The following is a 17,404-nucleotide window of genomic DNA, read 5'->3' on the forward strand; positions in this document are numbered from 1 at the left end:
TCTCCCTAGCGCACTGCTGCCCTCTCTTCTCCTTGCTGTCCTCCCTCCTCACCCATCCTGAAAAGATAATCACAAGGTTAACAAAAATAAGTCATCCTTACTATTTGTATAAATGGTCAGTCATAAGCCCTGGTATTGTATTGCATAGAAGGTGCATAAGTATTTATCATGAATACTGTTTTTGATGCAAAATTGCATTATCTGAGCTTTATCTGTATTTTTTCTTTCTAGGTATCTCAATGCAATTCAGACAATGTGCCCACATATCCTCAGATATTTGACTACTGCAGTCATAACAAATAAGGATGTTCGAAAACGTAGACAAGTGCTGAAAGATCTAGTCAAGGTTATTCAGCAGGTAAGGACTGATATTTTCTGTCCTTTTTTACCAAGACTTCATAATAACTTTCTTGTAATAGTAAGCCTGGTTTAGGACTTCTGCTTCGATATTTTGGCACTCGCTTTGTCTCACTGAAGTAACTTTTCACTGTGGACTAAAATGCATGTCAGTCAGTGGGAGGACAGAATAACTCTTTTCCTGCTTTCAGGTCCACAAGCAATGAGTAAAATAGAATATACACTCGAGTTTGCTTTTCTTTCTGTATGATTAAATGCAGAGAATTCAGTGAGATATGTGAAATGGCTTTGGATCTGATTCTTCTTTTTCAGCCATCCCTACAAGGAATTGCTATGAATAAAGGATCTTGTTTGCATTTCAGAACCACTGAACTGTGTGCACTGTTTTGTGTTCATGTGCATTTTCTTGAAATGCTTCTGTTGTCAGAGTTATTTGAGGATGTAGACATGGACAAGAGCAATAAAAGAATTGTGCTTGATAGCAATCAAGGGGGTTATGGCAAAGATTTTCATCTGAAATCAGCATGCAACTTGTATACAAGCTATCATGCTTCAAACACTTTTCATGCTAACAACGTACATTGTGAATAATAAACTGATATATATGTGGCAGGGCAGTTATTACAGGCTAGCAATCAACTATATCCACTTCAAGCATTGATGTAATTACCTATACAAAGAGCAATCAATGCAAAGATCAAATTTTAAGCGTATCTCAGTCTGATTTTAAGTGTCAGTGTTCACAAAAGAGGTAGCGTAAGAACCTATAAACTAGTTGAAGTGTTAAGACTCATCTTTTATCTTAAACTAAAACCTGATTTTAGCATTGAACTTCACATGTAATGTGAACTTTAATATTTGAAGTGAAGTAACATTTTACAACTTTTTTACTTTTGTTTTGTCATGTACAATTGTTATTCGTAAAAAAAGGATCGCTAGGGTGTTCCTTTTGAAAATACCAACTCTGGCTTTGGCTTTGACATACCTGATAAGAGATTTAGTGTGCTTCTACTCTGTATGGGTCTTTATATTAAATCATGAAGTGGTAGAGGTTTTATAGATTTGAAAGCGGATCAGACAGGATAACTAGCGACTTGTCTACATAGGAAAAAGAAGGCATTGAATGAAGTGGTTTGTTAAATGTCATATGGTAGGCTGATTGCTCTACTGGCAATTAAGAGATTGCTAATACTTGCAATACCTTTGCAAGTATTGAACTGATAAGTAAGCAGTTTGTTGTTCATCTATATTAAGTTTAGAAAGTGATCGATCCAAGACTGTTACATAGCGGATGTTAATTATGTGGTTAACAAGTACAATTTTGATGTAAAAAACATTTACCTGTAAAACTGAATTTTAAACCTAAATAACGAGACTGTAAATGCAGTTCTTTGAGGAAGGAAAATGACTTTGATCCAGGAAAAAAAAAAACAACTCTCTTAGTAATTCCCTTAATCTGCTGGTCTTATTGTATGTGAAAGCAGATAGGGACAGATATGGAGTTAAGCTGTCTTAAAATGTGTATTAGAGACATATCAGAGGATGTTTAATTATGTCTTAATTTACACAGATATAGAGAGAGATCTAGTGTTGTTCCTGCCTCGTAGTTGAGAAAGTTGGGTAATTCCTGTAATGCCGAAATAAATTCAAGTACTTTTGTATATAGAAGGTAACATTATTTATTAGCTATGTTCATATAAATCGAGTGATCATTCACTTTTGAAGTATGAAGGATTTGGTGTTGGACTAGTCTTTGAAATCAGAATTTAGGAAGACTACCTGTTCTACCATATTTTAAGAAATTTGGAGGTTTGATAGAGAACCAGCTCTAGTGTCTGACATTTTTCTAACCCAAAGATTGCAGCACTAAAATGCTGAAGGCGAAACTACACTTCTGGCTGTTTAACCAGACTACTGGGGGGGAAAAAGAGCACTTATGCAGCTTTTATAAGAGGAATTGGGAAGTTTAACTTATATATATATTTTTAAGGTGATGTATGGACTTGTTTCTAGTATTAAATATTGTTTGAAGAATATAAGGAATACTCGAGTGACCTTGTGGCCTTGATTTCTAATATTGTTCCTAACTTTTTTGACAGGAGTCCTACACATACAGGGACCCTATCACAGAGTTTGTGGAATGCTTGTATGTTAATTTCGATTTCGATGGCGCACAGAAGAAGCTGAGAGAGTGTGAAACAGTAAGGCTTATAACATTTATAAGACTTTTCTTCCTTTACTTAACTTTGAAATTCACAATGGCCAGCTAATTTGTTTGAAGTGGTGTTTGATTCCATTGCCGATGTCTTCTGATGAGCTTTAATTCGGGGGAGGGGGGGTGACAACTCATTTTGTAACACTTAAACAAGACTTACTGGTAGGGATATAGCTTTAAAATGATATTTAAGAAATTCTAGAACAAGAAGTGAATAGGTAATCACGCACTTGGCTGAGCTTCAGCTTTTCCATTAGTGTTTGAGAAGTGCTTGAAGAAAAGCTTGGATTTGCCTTTTCTTCTGAAAGATACTGCATCCTCAAATTGTAGTGGTGAAAAGTAATGTGAAATAACATTAGGATAGTTAAATACATATTCTTGGAAAATTCTTAGTTAGTCTACTATGAACAGTTGAAGATACCTAGCACTTGGGTTGACTAGTGTAAAAGTTAGTATTTCTAATAGCTGAACATTAGTACCAATTCTCATAGCCTCTGGTTTCCTTTCATTAGTATTAGTCACCTAATTGGGTAAACCAGAAGGCTTATAATCATCTTCAGTGCATGGTGGTCCTGTAATCTGAAGCACGCTTGCACTACCAAGTAAGCTGGTTTGCATGGTAAGGAGAATGCTGATCAAATTGCAGAGTGAGAGAAGAATCCTATGATATGAGAGGGGAGTTAAATTTTATGTGTTGGAGGGATCTTCAGTAGAATTATGACAGCAGTAGACCTTGTTTTCTTCTTGAGTCAGACCTTGGTGATCATGTTAGCATGCGATTTGAATTTAGCAAGCTGCAGAACAATGACAATTTCTACTAAATCTGTAGCATTTTCTCTACATCTTGGAATATACCAAGAACTGTTCTTAGATTAACTGTTCGCTGATCTTACTTATTGATGGTGTCTACCAGTAAATTACTACTTCCATGTTTGTTCTCAGTGTTTCCTTTCTCCTTACATTTGCAGGTGCTTGTGAATGATTTCTTCTTAGTGGCATGCCTTGAGGACTTCATTGAGAATGCCCGGCTCTTTATATTTGAAACTTTTTGTCGCATCCATCAATGCATCAGCATTGGGTAAGATAAATTCTTCAGTTAAACTCAGTTAAATTTCTTCAGTTTAGAAAAATCAGTCATGGATGACAGTTTGATAAAGAGTGTAAACTTTAGTAGTAAAATATTCAGTCATCAGGTAAAATAAAAATCATTAAATAAAATCTAATTGGATACTTGTCTTTCTAGTTTTATAGCTCTAATGTGATATATTTAAATTACAACAACCATATTTTAAAGTTGAATTCTCGTGGTTAACTTTAAAACAACCTCTCTCTACCACCCCCAGCCCCCCCCAGCTGTGCTTTCAAGCTAAAACTTTCTCATGGTGTCAAGTTAGATTTTTACTGGTTTTAAGGGGAAGTTTCATAGCCAGTGTCACCGAAGTCCAGGTGTTTTGATTTGGAGCTCAATTCCACACATTGATATAGAGTGGTAATATTAAGTAAATACAAATTGCAAATACAGCAATTGCTTAAACTTATTTATATTTGGTAGATAGAGATACTCATATCTGTCTTATAGGTGTGTTCTTTTGAAATCATTAGAATTGTATTGCTTTTTTTAATTAATTAAACAGAAAACAATAGATATTATTCCCTGTGGCACAAAGTGAGTGATCGCCTGTAAGAAAATGATGTTCTTATTAGCAAGGATGTCTGTTGTTTACTCAAATTAATTTTGTAAAAGCAGACTTTTCAAATGGATCAGCTCCGATGCCTCTATTGTAAAAACTAAGCAGGAAGATGTTATGCATGCTTGAGATCCCTTTCCACTTGGCCTTTGCCCCTGTTCCCCACATTTCCACATCCCTTAAATTAAAAAGGAAAAAAGTGAAGTGAAAAACTCTGAATGCTATAAAAATCTCAGTGGTAGAGAACAGTGCGAAGATCCTTGAGACAGCAGAAACCAAGGCTGTTAAATCGATCAAGTTCAATGGAGTCTTGTTACCAGCTTGCATCCAGAGCAAATGTGTGCATCTGGTCCTCTGAGGAAGCGATTTAATGCTCCTTGATTTCAAAAGAAAAGGACTTGAGAGAAAATTGTCGTAGTTTTGCAAGCTTATTGAAAGGATTGCTTTTTTTCATGGATATGTATAGTTAGAGAAAGGACAAAGATTCTTACTACTTTTAATCTTTGTTCACTGGACACATTTTTATTCAACGCATTTGGAAAATATTTATCCTTTGTATCAGCTTGAAATAGTCAATGACTTCAATGTAAAAGGCAAACAGTGAATTTAGCATTTTGATCAGCTGTGGTGTATTGTGTTTTAAGCATAGTCATAATAGTAAACAACTAGATGCTGTGAACAAAACTTTTCCATACTTAATGTTCATTTTTGTAAGGGGGATAACACTTTATCTAAAATCACTTTAGGCAGAGTACTGTAAACTTAGGGATAAAGAGCTTTTGAGTAAGTATTTGGAAGAAAAATGTAAATAAAGTTCTCTTAGGGATGAGTTTCTGGCAAACAGAAAACCAAATAGTGTCTTGCTGTTTGCTGTAAATGATTTTTTTAGTACTGTGAATACTGCAAATATTCAAGCAAAAGTTTTCAATGAAACTAGATGTTTAAGCTTTTTTAACTAAAGACTAGGTGTCTTTCTAAGAAATCTGCTTCTCTGATCTGGCTCCAATCAATGAGCTGAGAGTCTGGAGGATGTATCTTAAGTATGCATCAAGTCTCTGTCAAAAGATAATGATAAACTATGGGTAACATATCAAGTGGTTCATTACAGCAAAAATAGCAAGCTTTATTTAACAAATCCAGGTTTATGGTAGGTGGTTGTCATTTATTTAGTGTTTATTACTTATTTTACAGTTCATATTTTTTGTGCCATGTGTGGTATTTCAACCTCAAGTATGATAGAAAACATTGTCGTTGGCTCTCCTTGTTATGTGTAAGTGATTCATAAATATAGGTAGCAGTGTCTTTATTTTATAAGCATTATGGTGTGTTCTGAGACAAGTGGTAGACTGAGTTGAGACGTATTTCAGATTGACGTGGGTATTCCTACCATGTATCACTTCAGATAATTGCATGTGGAATCAATCATCAGCAATGAGATTCTTTTCAGTAGGTCATTGTGTCTTAAATGATGGATATAAGCCTTACATTTCTGCGCAAGCTGTAACAATATTAGATTTGGGCTTAAGTGGGGTGCGTAAGTATTTCTTAGTGCATTTCAGACTTGTTTTTGAAGAAATGAGCCCGTCGAAATGCTTTTAATTAAATGTTTGAGTGAGGCATAGTTCTTGCATTTTTTTTGTCCACAAGTGATTTCCACTGCTATTCCTGGAGTTGAAAACTAGTTGGTTGTACCACAGTGCTTGATAAGTACTGTTTAACTATTCAGAACAAATTTGAAAACAATTAGTGGGAAATCTGCTGTTCCTTATGTTAAATGGAAAATAGATGGCTCGTTTAATGTGTTTTTTTAACTGCTTACATCTGTTAGGCAGCTGACACTTTTCCAAAGGACGTAGTTGCTTTATCAGTTGTAACTTAAAATTACACATCCCAAGTCATCCTGCAGTTAGTTTACTGTTTAAAATATCGTGTTTAATAGGAAGTAATAGATGAAATTAATTCAGAATGTGTTTTGGTTAGTTTGATACGCCTGTATTTAATTGAAGACCTGAATAGGCATCATTCTTCTTTTCTATATATATTTTTCTTCTGTGTGCAGTACAAGATAGGCTTGTTTATATATGAAGGTGTGTGGAATTCAGTAAACTTGCCTTTTAAGCAAAGGAAAACTTAAATAACACTTGCCCTAGCATGACCCAAATAAGTGAATCTCCTTATAAAACAGAAGGACAGAAATAGTCTAAAGAATTATTTTTGAAACTACCCTTTGAAATCACCTGTAACTTGAAATGGTAGGCAGTATTCTTTAAATATTAGTAAAATTATTTCATTATAATTCACTAATTTTTGTTGGATTATAGTGGGGATCTTTATAAAAAATGGTAGTCTAGAATACAACTTCTCTTGCTTCCATTCCTTAGTATTAACATTGTTTAATATGCATTTGTAAATCTGAATGTGTCACTGTTACTTGAACTGGTAACCATTTGTGGGGCTAAGCTGTAGTTTCTATCTCTTGAGAGTATCAGATACCTATTTTAACAATGCGGTAGGAGAGTAGCGTTCTTTGTTACGTAATTGTAATCGGGATAGATCTTCAGTGCATTTGCTCTGGAAGGATGGAGAATGTTTTTTGGCGGTATGTGTTGCTTTACCAGGCAAGTACCTCCTCCATGTTATACATCCAGGCGCTTTGGGTGGTGCTGGCTGCTTCAGTGTGGCCTGCAAGGAGACCCTAAAATGGAATCCAGTTGCCACAAGTGGTGGAATAAGGTCATGTTATGCATCAAAGGTGTGATAAAGTTTTAGGGGTTTTTAATACAGATTTATTCATTAAAAGATAGCTGTTACTTGATAATTTTGGTTATTTTATGTTAAAATTTTAAATCCATGTAAATCTCAAAAGCTAGAAGCTGCGATAAAATAGGTTTTTATATCCTTTTTTACCCTGTCATTTTCATTCTACAATTTGTAAGTTTTCCAAAGGCGTGTGCCAGAAAAAATACCTGTAGAGAGGTGTGTTATTTCTGTCATGTAGCTGCATATATGCTATATGTTTGTATAACATTTTTTTAATTTTTAAAAAAGGCCACCTCTGAAGAAACTGAGCTAATAAAATTTAGACATAATAGGAAAAGGTAGAATTATCTACTAGGTGATAGAAAGCACTTCATAGTTTCTGGCTTGGAATGGCTCTAGATATAGAATCATTTAGGTTGGAAAAGACCTTTAAGATCATCAAGTCCAACCGTTAGAAGCCTGTGCCCTCTTCCCCTCCAAGTACGCAGGGACTTCAGGTTAAGGAAAAAGTAAAATATAGGTGCTGTAGGTTGGAAGGGACCTCTGGAAGTTATCAGGTTTAATCCTGTGCACCCAGTTACAGCTCGGAGCAGGACCCACTGCAATGTTCCATTATGCTACTTAAGGCCTTGTCTAGTTGGTGCTTGATGGTCTCCAAGGATGGAGGCTCTACACTTCAATCCCAAAGGTAGGTTGCTTAAATCCCCAGTGTAGTGGCAGTAACCATTCTTGTGATCATCTGGCAGAGGAGTTACTTTATCTGAATTCTACTGATGCTTCTAAAAGAGAAATACGAGAATTCCCCTAACACACACACCCCACCCTATGTTCTTTCAGTTCCAAATTTCTTTAGTTTCAAGTCAGGTGCTTAGCATCACTGATTCAAAGGTAGTAAATCAATTCGTAGCTTCTTCCTATTGAAATATCTGTCTTATTCTACCAAGATGAACGATAATTCCACAAAAATTTACATCTCTGATGTCTTCTATTCTTCTCTGCCTTAACTCTCATGGAACAGTAGCAACTGTGGTTGGATTTTACTTTCCCTTGCTTTGCAACACTCCAGATACTTTGTTGCCTGTTGTTTGTTTCACTGGAGTCAGTTCAGTGTAAGTCCAGTATTTTAAGTTAGTTTTTTTCTATTTACCTCACTTCATGTTTGTCTGTGACAAAAATGGAATATACTTTTATAGTTGGGAGAAGGGTGAGAGATCAAGAACGTATAGGAGAGAAGACTGTGTAAAGACTGTATAGATAGTCTAGCTAGGTAGACAAGCTAATAATTGATATATTATAAAGTCTTCACTTGTCAAGAGGGAAATGACTCTTTCAGGTGGAGAAAAACATGTTTAAGCAAGATCCTGTAAAATGGTGAGGAATTGACCTCTTGTGCACCTCAGCATAGCTAGCTGGCTTTTTGGTCATGTCTGTAGCCCTTACCTCATGTTTGTTACCTTAGTCTGAAAGCTGATGGAAGAATGAGTGTTACAAATGTCCTGTATGAGCCAACTGCCAGCAGGAAGCTAAAGGAGTTGGCTGGAAAGCCATGGGAAACACCATTAGAAGGAATTTGGACAAGAGTGCTTGTTTCATTAAGAATTTTCCTTTCTCTGTCGTCCCCCAACATTCCTCCTTGAAACTGCAAAAAGTTTGAGCATAGCGTATCTGCCACATCTTCTATACCAAACTGTCTCATGGGTCTTGTTTCTGAAACTTCAGGGTGAAGTCTATTGCTAAATGAGCTACTGAGAGACGCTTTCCTGGACTAATTAGTCTAAACTTTTGTGACTGCTGGCTGGATTTAAGTAACAATAAAAGCAATTCAGTTGTTCTCTTTATAATGATCGTTGCTGTTTATGTTGTGGTAAGATTACTTAATTGACAATTTTACAAAGAATGTTCATGTAGGCAAGGTTTAATAGGAATATATAAAAATTGTTCAGGTCAAGATTTAAATGGATGATGTAGCTCAGAACAAGTAAGTATATACTTTCGGGATGTGAATTCCTTATTCACAATGTCCCAGTGTAAAGCAGTGGGGGTGGGAGATGTGCAGGAGTGCATGTATGTAAGCTTTAAAGTCATTGCAGTCAAATGAAAGCATGCTTCCCAGATTTGTGGTATTATTGAATATAAGTTTTGGGCTGTGCCAAATTTTGTGTTGGTTTAACTTGTATTCCACAGTCCCTAGTCATGTTTACCAACATCAGAGGGATTCTATTTCACCTTTTGATAAGTCTGTTATCTTTTAGTATGTTGGCAGATAAACTAAATATGACTCCTGAAGAAGCGGAAAGATGGATTGTCAATCTAATTCGAAATGCACGATTAGATGCCAAGTTGGATTCAAAGCTGGTAAGACTGTGTAGATGGATCCAAGTGAATTTGTAGAATTTTTCATTAAATTTCTTGTACCTTTTTGAGGAACAGAGAATTTAAATGTCTGCTGTGTTGGTTTTTTTTCTTTGCCCATGAAGTGTAGTGGGCTTCATTTATTCTGTTTTGATCCTGCGTGTAAGGTGATTTGCGAAAGCTCTGAAAGCAAAGCATTAAAGGCATATGCATTCTGAGTGATTTGCTGTATCTTTCCTGTGTTTTAGGGCCATGTGGTCATGGGCAACAATGCAGTCTCACCTTATCAACAAGTGATTGAAAAGACCAAAAGCCTGTCTTTTCGTAGCCAAATGTTGGCTATGAACATTGAGAAGAAATTGAATCAGAGTGGTAGATCTGAGGTTGGTATAAGTTACATTTTTCTGAATTCCTGCTATCTTTTTTGTGAGATATATTTAAGTATAATTCTTAACCTGTTCCTTAATTCATCAGATTAGGAATTAAATTTGAAAAGGTTTTATTTTCTTATGCTGAGCATTAGACAGTGATTCTTGTTTTCTTCTCACCTCTCTCCTCATCACTAGGTATTCCTTTTTTTTTGTTGTGTAATTAGGTGTGTTTCTGTCATCATTTGATTCTCTTAATTCCTTCAAATGGTCTTCACCGCCTGAAAAGGGCTGATTTTGAAGGGTGACATTTATTAAAGCAGTTGTACTACTTTTTTTCAAGTGGGTCATACTTGAAAAGTATCTGTAGGTTTATATATAGTATTGAGAGAATGAATGATGCTTAAGACGGAAACATGAAGGAGGAGTTCTGCAAAACCCTAACTGTTAAACCTATTTCATGTAGTATGAGAGAATGTAATTAGGTCAGCCAGAGATTTAAGGAAAAACAGTGAAAATAAGGAAGTTGGAGAGATCATCTGGTTTTGCCTCTGTCCACCTTACAATACAGGAAGCTTTGTGAGGGAGAACAACAGTGTGAGGTGGATAACTCTGAGGCCCACTAAGGACCCAGCCATACATACTTAAAAAAAAAGAAAACCCTCACCAAACCACACATTAAAAGAACTTATAAAATATTAAAAGTTTTATTGGGCTTCCTCACTGCTTGGCTGAAATATTGATGAAAGTTGGATGAGCAGTGGTGCATTAGTTTATTCCATTAAAGGGAAGTCGTGTGAAACTTATGTGATATTATTTTCTTTAAAAAAAATATAGCTGCCAAATGATTTTTACATTTATTTGGAATCTTATAGAACTCTTCATTTTTGAAACTACTGGCTTGGGGGACTCATGCTGTACAATGTGATTACAGCATGTGTTGCTGCTATATCAACACTCGCTTTAAACTTACAGGGTATCCTTCGCTAATTAACAATATACCCACTTCATAGCCATATCTCAGTATTACAATTTTTTTTAATCATTTCTCATAAATTTCAGTAACCAACAGATAATACAGTAATTTCTTTTCTACTGATCCTTATTTATTTATTTTTTAGGCACCTAACTGGGCTACTCAGGACTCTGGCTTCTATTGAAATACTTCTGCAGAGGGGGGAAAATGAGTTTTAATTTGACTAAAAAGCACATAAATAGTAACTTTTTTGAGAAAGGTAATTATGTGTTCCATCTGACATTATTTGAATAAAATTGGCTATTTTAACAGTCTGTGCATCTCTCTAACTTAAATAGTTACATACTTAATTATGTTGTGTAGAGGCTTTTTCACATAATGGTGTTCTGAAGCATTTTGGATCACAGTTTGCAAAATTTAAAATGTCAATTCTGTTAATTTGTTTGTACTGAAGGGTGCTATTGATCTCAGAGCTGTCTGAGTTTGGAAGTGGGGAATTACAGTTATTTATTATCTATTGCAAATGTCACATTTAAAAAAAATTAAAAGGAGTTGGTGCAAACAAATGGATCTTTACTGAACATTTGGCTAAACCAAAATCTTTTTCTGCACTTCCATGGTTTTGTTTGTCACCGAAGAAGCTTGGTAGAGTGAAGGAATGTGTAGCCTACATCTTTTATGAAACCTTACAATCTATATGCAGAATAATCTGGGGAGACCTGTGTGCTCATGCTTCAGAATTTTTCCTGTTCTAAATCTCACTTTTAATCTTGCCCAGTCTTGGAAACTTTCTGGAGTAGAGCTTTTGTTTCAGGGGGGGAAAGTCTTTCAAAAGGTCTGGCTAATGACCTGGGTATGATTTAAAGCTTTGATTTTTGAAATCTGAAGTTCTTAAGATACATGAAGCAACAAAACCTTGTATTGTTTGACTGTTGTAATTTGAAGGGGTTTTTTAAGTTTCTGGATTGTTGTTTTTTTGTTTTTTTTTGTTTTTTTGTTTTTTTTTCAGCCAGTGTTTCACACTTCACTGGGTTTCCTTAGCACCTTTGCACCGCAGAATATATCATAGCACCTCTCTAAGCCATAAAATCCAAGATCCTGTTTAGGGTTTTGTGAAGTATAGCAACTGATCGGTGAAGCGAATGTGAATATGGGAAAGGAAGAGATGCTATGTCTGCATACAGTTTTGCATTTAAGGTTGAGAGGAAAAATTAATGACCTTCACCTTATTCCAACCGTGTACCTTTTTCCCACTTTGCTCCTAAAGTTCTGGAACACATTGTGGAAACTCGCCAACCCTTCTGCTTACTGTCTGCAATTACATGTTGGCTGGGAAATAGTCATAGGAACTGATTTGTCCATGGAGATGGCAGGTGTCTTTCTTTAGAAGTGATTTTTCAAGGCAGGTTTTTATTTTTACCCTCCTGTGTCTAACCCTGTACTATCTACTATACCAAACTAAGGGGGGAGCAGTCCGTATGCTGAAAAGCAGGGCTACGATTCAGGGGAACTGCAACAGGTTGGAGGAGTTGGCTGATGGGAACATCTTGAAGTTCAGCAAAGCCAGGTGTGGAGCCCTGCATCTGGGATGGAATAACCGTGTAGCAGTGCAGGCAGGGGTCATGGACTAAATGGAAAGCAACTTTCCAGAAAAGGCCTTGGGGGTATGGTGGACAGCAAGGTGAACGCAAGTCAGTGGGTGCCCTTGTGGAAAGAAATGTGCCCATAACAGAACCACAGTGTCCTGTCTGGGCTTTATTAGCAAAGAGGAGAACCAGCAGGTTTATGGAAATGATTATTCCCCTTGTGACAACAGTACCGGAGTACTGTGACCAACTTTGGGTTTCCCGGTACAAGTCAGATACCGATCCTCTGGTGCAAGTCCAGTGGAGGGATACCCAAATGGTGAGGAGGCAAGAACATGTGACACGAAAGGAGAAACTGAGAGAGCTGAAAAACATTCAGCCTTAAGATAAGGAGACTAAGACCAGATTTTTATTGCTGTCTTCAGTCCCTTCAATGGGAGGATTCACAGCAAGGCTGGTCTTGAAGATGTATGGGGACAGGATGAGTGGCAATGAACACAACTGGAACATGGGGAGATTCCTATTAGATTTAAGAGTGAGTAAAAAAGATTTTATTTTTTTTTTTATTTTTTTTTTACTATGAAAGTGATCAAGCACTGGAACCAGTCAGCCAGAGAGGTTATGGAATCTCCACTCTTGGAGATGCTCTATTTGATAAGTACCTGACAATCCTGATAGACCCTGCTTTTGAGCAGGGAGTTGGGCTCGGTGACCTCCAGAGGTCCTTTCCAGTCTAAATTATTTTATGGTTTAATGTGTCATATTTATTAACATGCATACTAATAACTTCATTTTAAAACATACTTTAATACAGCAGAGTAATGGAAGTGGTTTCCAGCAGATGATTTAGTCTAACTTCTCATTGTACTACAGTCTAATCCTGTAATGCTCACAGTTGTAAAAACAGAGGAGGAAAGAAAGGGGCAAAAATCATACTGATGTTCGTAACTTAGAAGGTAATAGGTGCACAGGGTAGAACACTTCTTGCAAGTGCCATTACATAAAGGACTGTAGAAGAATAAAGTTAAAACTGGGATGTGTGCGGCGTGGGGATGTAATTAATGCTTGTTTCTTTAACCCTTTTTCTTTTTCCTAGAAAGCGCTAGTTTTTGGTTACTAGCACAGTCAGTAGCAACTCTGATTGTGCAAGCAGCTTCTTTTACACTTCCTCCTCTGTGTGTTCCTTGGCCAGTCGGTCTTGCTGTCATGCAGAACTCCTTTTCTTCCAACCCCTTGTGCTGCGCAACTATTTGTGCCTTCGAAGAACTGACCTAGCTATAATAAACATTGTTTATTGTGCTTAATTATGTCTGTTGTCTTATGACTGTCAAAGCAGTTGTGCTGGCCTAGCAGATGGAATTTAAGAAGTGGTGCAAAAAGCTGGTCTACAGCATAAGGATTCACTTTATGTATAGGATTGGTTCCTATGATGGGGATGAAGCGTCTGAATCGGAGCTGAAGTTAGCAAGTTGCCTTTGGAGAGAAGAGTTTCCTAAGGCTGAGCGTGCTCTATGCCAAGTTTCTTATTGTTCCTCAAGTTTTCTCTCAAGAGATTGACTAAATTGCAAACTGTAGATTCATTCTATATCATTACAGCCCCCGAACACTCACTTTAGAACAATCCACATTGCGTAATAGCCATTTTCCCTGTTCGAGAACATAATCACAAAAGTACTGTTGTGTAATAATTAAACAATTTTAAAATGAGATAAAATTGGAATGTTTTTTGTAAACAGCAGGGAAATGGCCTACGTACAGCTTTCCTTTTGACAGGAAGATTTTTCTTTAATAGTTTTAAAATCATCTCATCTCAGGAGCACGATACTATGTTATCATAGTTTTCCATTCTGTTTTTTCTGAACTTCAATCTATCAGGTGCACATGCCTGGAAAAGATACATGCAGATTGTGGCACTGCTTAAATTCTTGGTAGTTTCCCTCTGATACAGAGGGGAACATCAGTTACATGAACAGTTTTGAGGCTTGAGAATTTTTTCCCTGTGTAAACCTTAAAGGAAAACTTCAGTACCTTCTGTAAATGTATTGTGCGTCAAAATATTTTTGTCATCCCCACACTTGAATTCCTGCACCAACAAGCTATTGTACATCTCAGAGGGTCCCTCATTAAAGGGTTCAGTCCAGCTCACAAAAACCCAACACTTGTACTATGTTCTTATGCAGTAAATGATCGTGTCTTTTTTTATTATTATTATTTTTTGGTCCTTTTTAGGAAGCTCAAAGGGTGAAGTTCATTCAACTTGCTGTAGATGTAAAACTAATGCTTTTGTGCGTTGATTTTTATTTTTTGGAGGGAGGTGGTGAGTGAGGAGAGTCTTGCACTGGCATTTAAATCCTGGTGCAGCAATCACTGAAACCACTGATTTAAGTACACAGTCAGGTGGGTTTCGGAGCAGGAGTTCAAAATGAGAATTCATATCACTTTCCAGAAGAGGCATTTGCTAGTCAGTTCACTAAAGTAGAAGTCATAAAAATTACATGAAATTCAGAGCAAAGTATATTCGCTGGTGATATCTCAGGTACCTGCAAGTATGTTGTAAGTAATATTTCCAATTTTCTGTCATCTGAAATCAGAATTTCAAGGTTTTCTAAACAAATGATTACTTCTGTCAGTCACCTGACACTGTCTCTGGGGAATTTGTGAAAGAGTTTGTCTTGCTCTTTTTAAAAAAACAAGAAGATGGTTATATGGTTGGAGAAGAGTGCATGTGTTCTGAAACCCATCTGCTGTTACGCAGTTATGGTAATGTTGCTAAAATAATTCATTTAAATTGCATAGATCTCACCTGGTTTTGATTGGTGAAAGGGGAGCGCCTCATTCAAAATGTTGGTCTCCTGCTTTAGTTCCGGGGGACTCTTTGGTGAAGTAAATCTACTGTGTGCTTTCAGTGGCCCAGTAAGAATTTAGTTCCCTAATTCTTTTTCTATATGTGCCAGCACTGCGATGTATTTAAAGAGGAAAGTTTTACTGAACCTAAATCTCAAAAGTATGAAACCTCTCACAGGCTGCACGTGAGGGTGCTGTAACAGCGCTCTGCCCTGCCCTGCCGATGCTCACCGAACGGCGTTTCCGCAGGCTGGATGTGTGCTGGGCAGAGCTTGTCACCACCCGTGTTGGCGACAGACCGTCTTCCTCGCAGGGTGGACCAAGGAGGTCTTCACCAAAGAACTGAGTTACGATTGAATTGCACGGGGAGGGGAGAGCAAAAGAGGGAAGGCAAGGCATGTTCCCAGCCGAAGGACGAAGCTGGCCGGAGCGCGAGTTTGCAATAGGTTGGCAGTAGATGAAACTTCAAGCATGACAATTGCGATTTCCACCGTAACTTTCCATTGACTCAGCTTTAGCAATCTCATGAGTAGCAATATTTTATAAACATCCAAGAATAGTTGTTCTCCTCTTTAAATTACATGAAGATAAGATCCACTTTGTGCCTCTTGGTTTGGCTTTGCTTTTACAAAAATATTTGTAGTAACAGCTAAAAGAAGCCTGTGGAAAGGGGAGAGAGGCAGACCATTTTAAGACTTCCCTCTCATTCCTTTTTTTTGGAAGGGAGGAAGGGAAGAAAGGTGGAAGATGGGGAAATCTTGTACTTCCCCTGCTGCAAGTACTCTTCTTAAAAGAAGTTGCTTTATTTTTTCAGTAAATTTGTTGAGCAGTTACAATGTTATGTTGTCAAGCTTTCCTTCTTTTGTAGAAAATAAAGATTGTAGTTTTCTCTTTAAACAAGTGTAACGTGTAAAGAAAGCTATGATTCTCTGGGAGTTAAAATGTTTCATTTCTAATCTTGTTTAGAGAAGATGTGTTGTCATGTTTTTCATTTTTTAAATAAAATTTTTAATAGTTTCAATAAATGTCTTCTCAATTCCTATTGTAGAAATGCCATCAGAAATTAAGTCTGCAAAAGCCATTCAAGGATTTTTAGTTGGGAGGGTGGTCGTAAGGGGAAAAGTGCTGCTTCTGGTACTGGGCTCCTTTTATAGCATGTACAAGGGGAAAAATGGTGTGAGGAACTCCTAATCTTCCCTGCAATTAGCTGATAATTAATTGTGTAACCTTTAATATCCAAGAGGAAAGCAAAATCAGATGCCTGCGAGCTGTACATTAAAAGAAAGGTTTAAACAAAATCCCACCAGCAGCTTGGAAAGGCAGACGTTATTCTCTAGGCCAAGTCGTCACTAGGTTTTACGGCCTGAGACTGCGCTGTGCCAGCTCGAAGCTCTGACTGCGGGAACTGGTGTAAGAACCAGGAATGAGCGCAGCGTTGCTGAAGTGGACTTGGCTTTCCGTGATCTTTTTGTAGCTGTCAGCAGAGGGTTTGGTGTTATGTACTACCTTTGTAAATAAACGATGGCAACAAACAGATACCTACCTCCATGCAGCAAAGACTGCTGAGGCCAGTGGGTAGCAGCATGGTGTGGTGGTGAGTACCAAGAACAGACTGCCAATAAACTCTGCAGGAGGTGCATGTGAGCTCCCTGCAGCTGGATTCATGAATTCAGTATCCTTAGAAAGGGTGGCAGCTGGCAACAGGAGCAGAGTTGTGAAATGAATTCATTTCCATGACTGGGCAGCCAGCTGACGGGCTGTAAAATAACTTTCTTCTTTACTTGTATAATGCAGTCCTGATTAAATAAACTACAATTTAAAGATGTGAAAATGCAAACCTGCAAGCCTCCTAATGAATGTTTTCATTTTGTGTGAGAATAAGCAATGCTTTGCAAAGAGCCAAACCATCACTGATTTATAGCGATCCAAAGATACTCACACCAAGTTGTTCAAGTAGAGGATGGCTATGGTTTCTCTGCAGCCTGGGCTAGGAACCAAGCTACATCTCTGCATCTTCCTCGACTCTGCTCCGTGCACATCTTAAGTACTATATTTGTTTCTTGCTCAGTGCATCCTCAGTGATAGGAGGGCATTTTGAATTTAGGCTATGTACAATCCTTATCTCCCCTTGTAAAAGAGCAGGCTACATGGTAGCAGACTAGACCAGGCGCAGCACACCGTACCCACCTACGCTGTGCTGATGGTACGAGCTAAACTTCTCCATCCACTGTGCCCCAAAATCTCTTCTCTGTGAGGGT

The 17,404-nt window shown here is 37.4% G+C and overlaps 1 protein-coding gene across 2 annotated transcripts in view; it reads left to right on the forward strand.

The window, feature by feature from the left end:
• The window catches only part of EIF3E (eukaryotic translation initiation factor 3 subunit E), a 29,663-nt gene extending 13,492 nt beyond the window's left edge, over positions 1–16,171 (forward strand). Inside the window, exons 8-14 of one of the 2 annotated variants that reach the window (XR_015702273.1) lie at positions 232–358; positions 2,457–2,558; positions 3,541–3,650; positions 9,273–9,375; positions 9,621–9,755; positions 10,862–10,975; positions 15,325–16,171. Coding sequence is in view for 1 of the 2 variants with exons in the window: in XM_087747458.1 (XP_087603584.1) it covers positions 232–358; positions 2,457–2,558; positions 3,541–3,650; positions 9,273–9,375; positions 9,621–9,755; positions 10,862–10,900 (616 nt within the window). In the remaining variant the exon portion in view is untranslated. Of the gene's footprint in view, positions 1–231; positions 359–2,456; positions 2,559–3,540; positions 3,651–9,272; positions 9,376–9,620; positions 9,756–10,861; positions 11,031–15,324 lie in introns of those variants that run through there. The other variant, XM_087747458.1, reaches the window with a different exon arrangement.
• The last annotated feature ends 1,233 nt before the right edge of the window (positions 16,172–17,404 follow it).

The sequence above is a fragment of the Nipponia nippon genome, unplaced genomic scaffold (genome assembly GCF_047370975.1).
Source record: "Nipponia nippon isolate SJK-2023a ecotype South Korea unplaced genomic scaffold, ASM4737097v1 scaffold_1, whole genome shotgun sequence".
NCBI classification, from domain to species: domain Eukaryota; kingdom Metazoa; phylum Chordata; class Aves; order Pelecaniformes; family Threskiornithidae; genus Nipponia; species Nipponia nippon.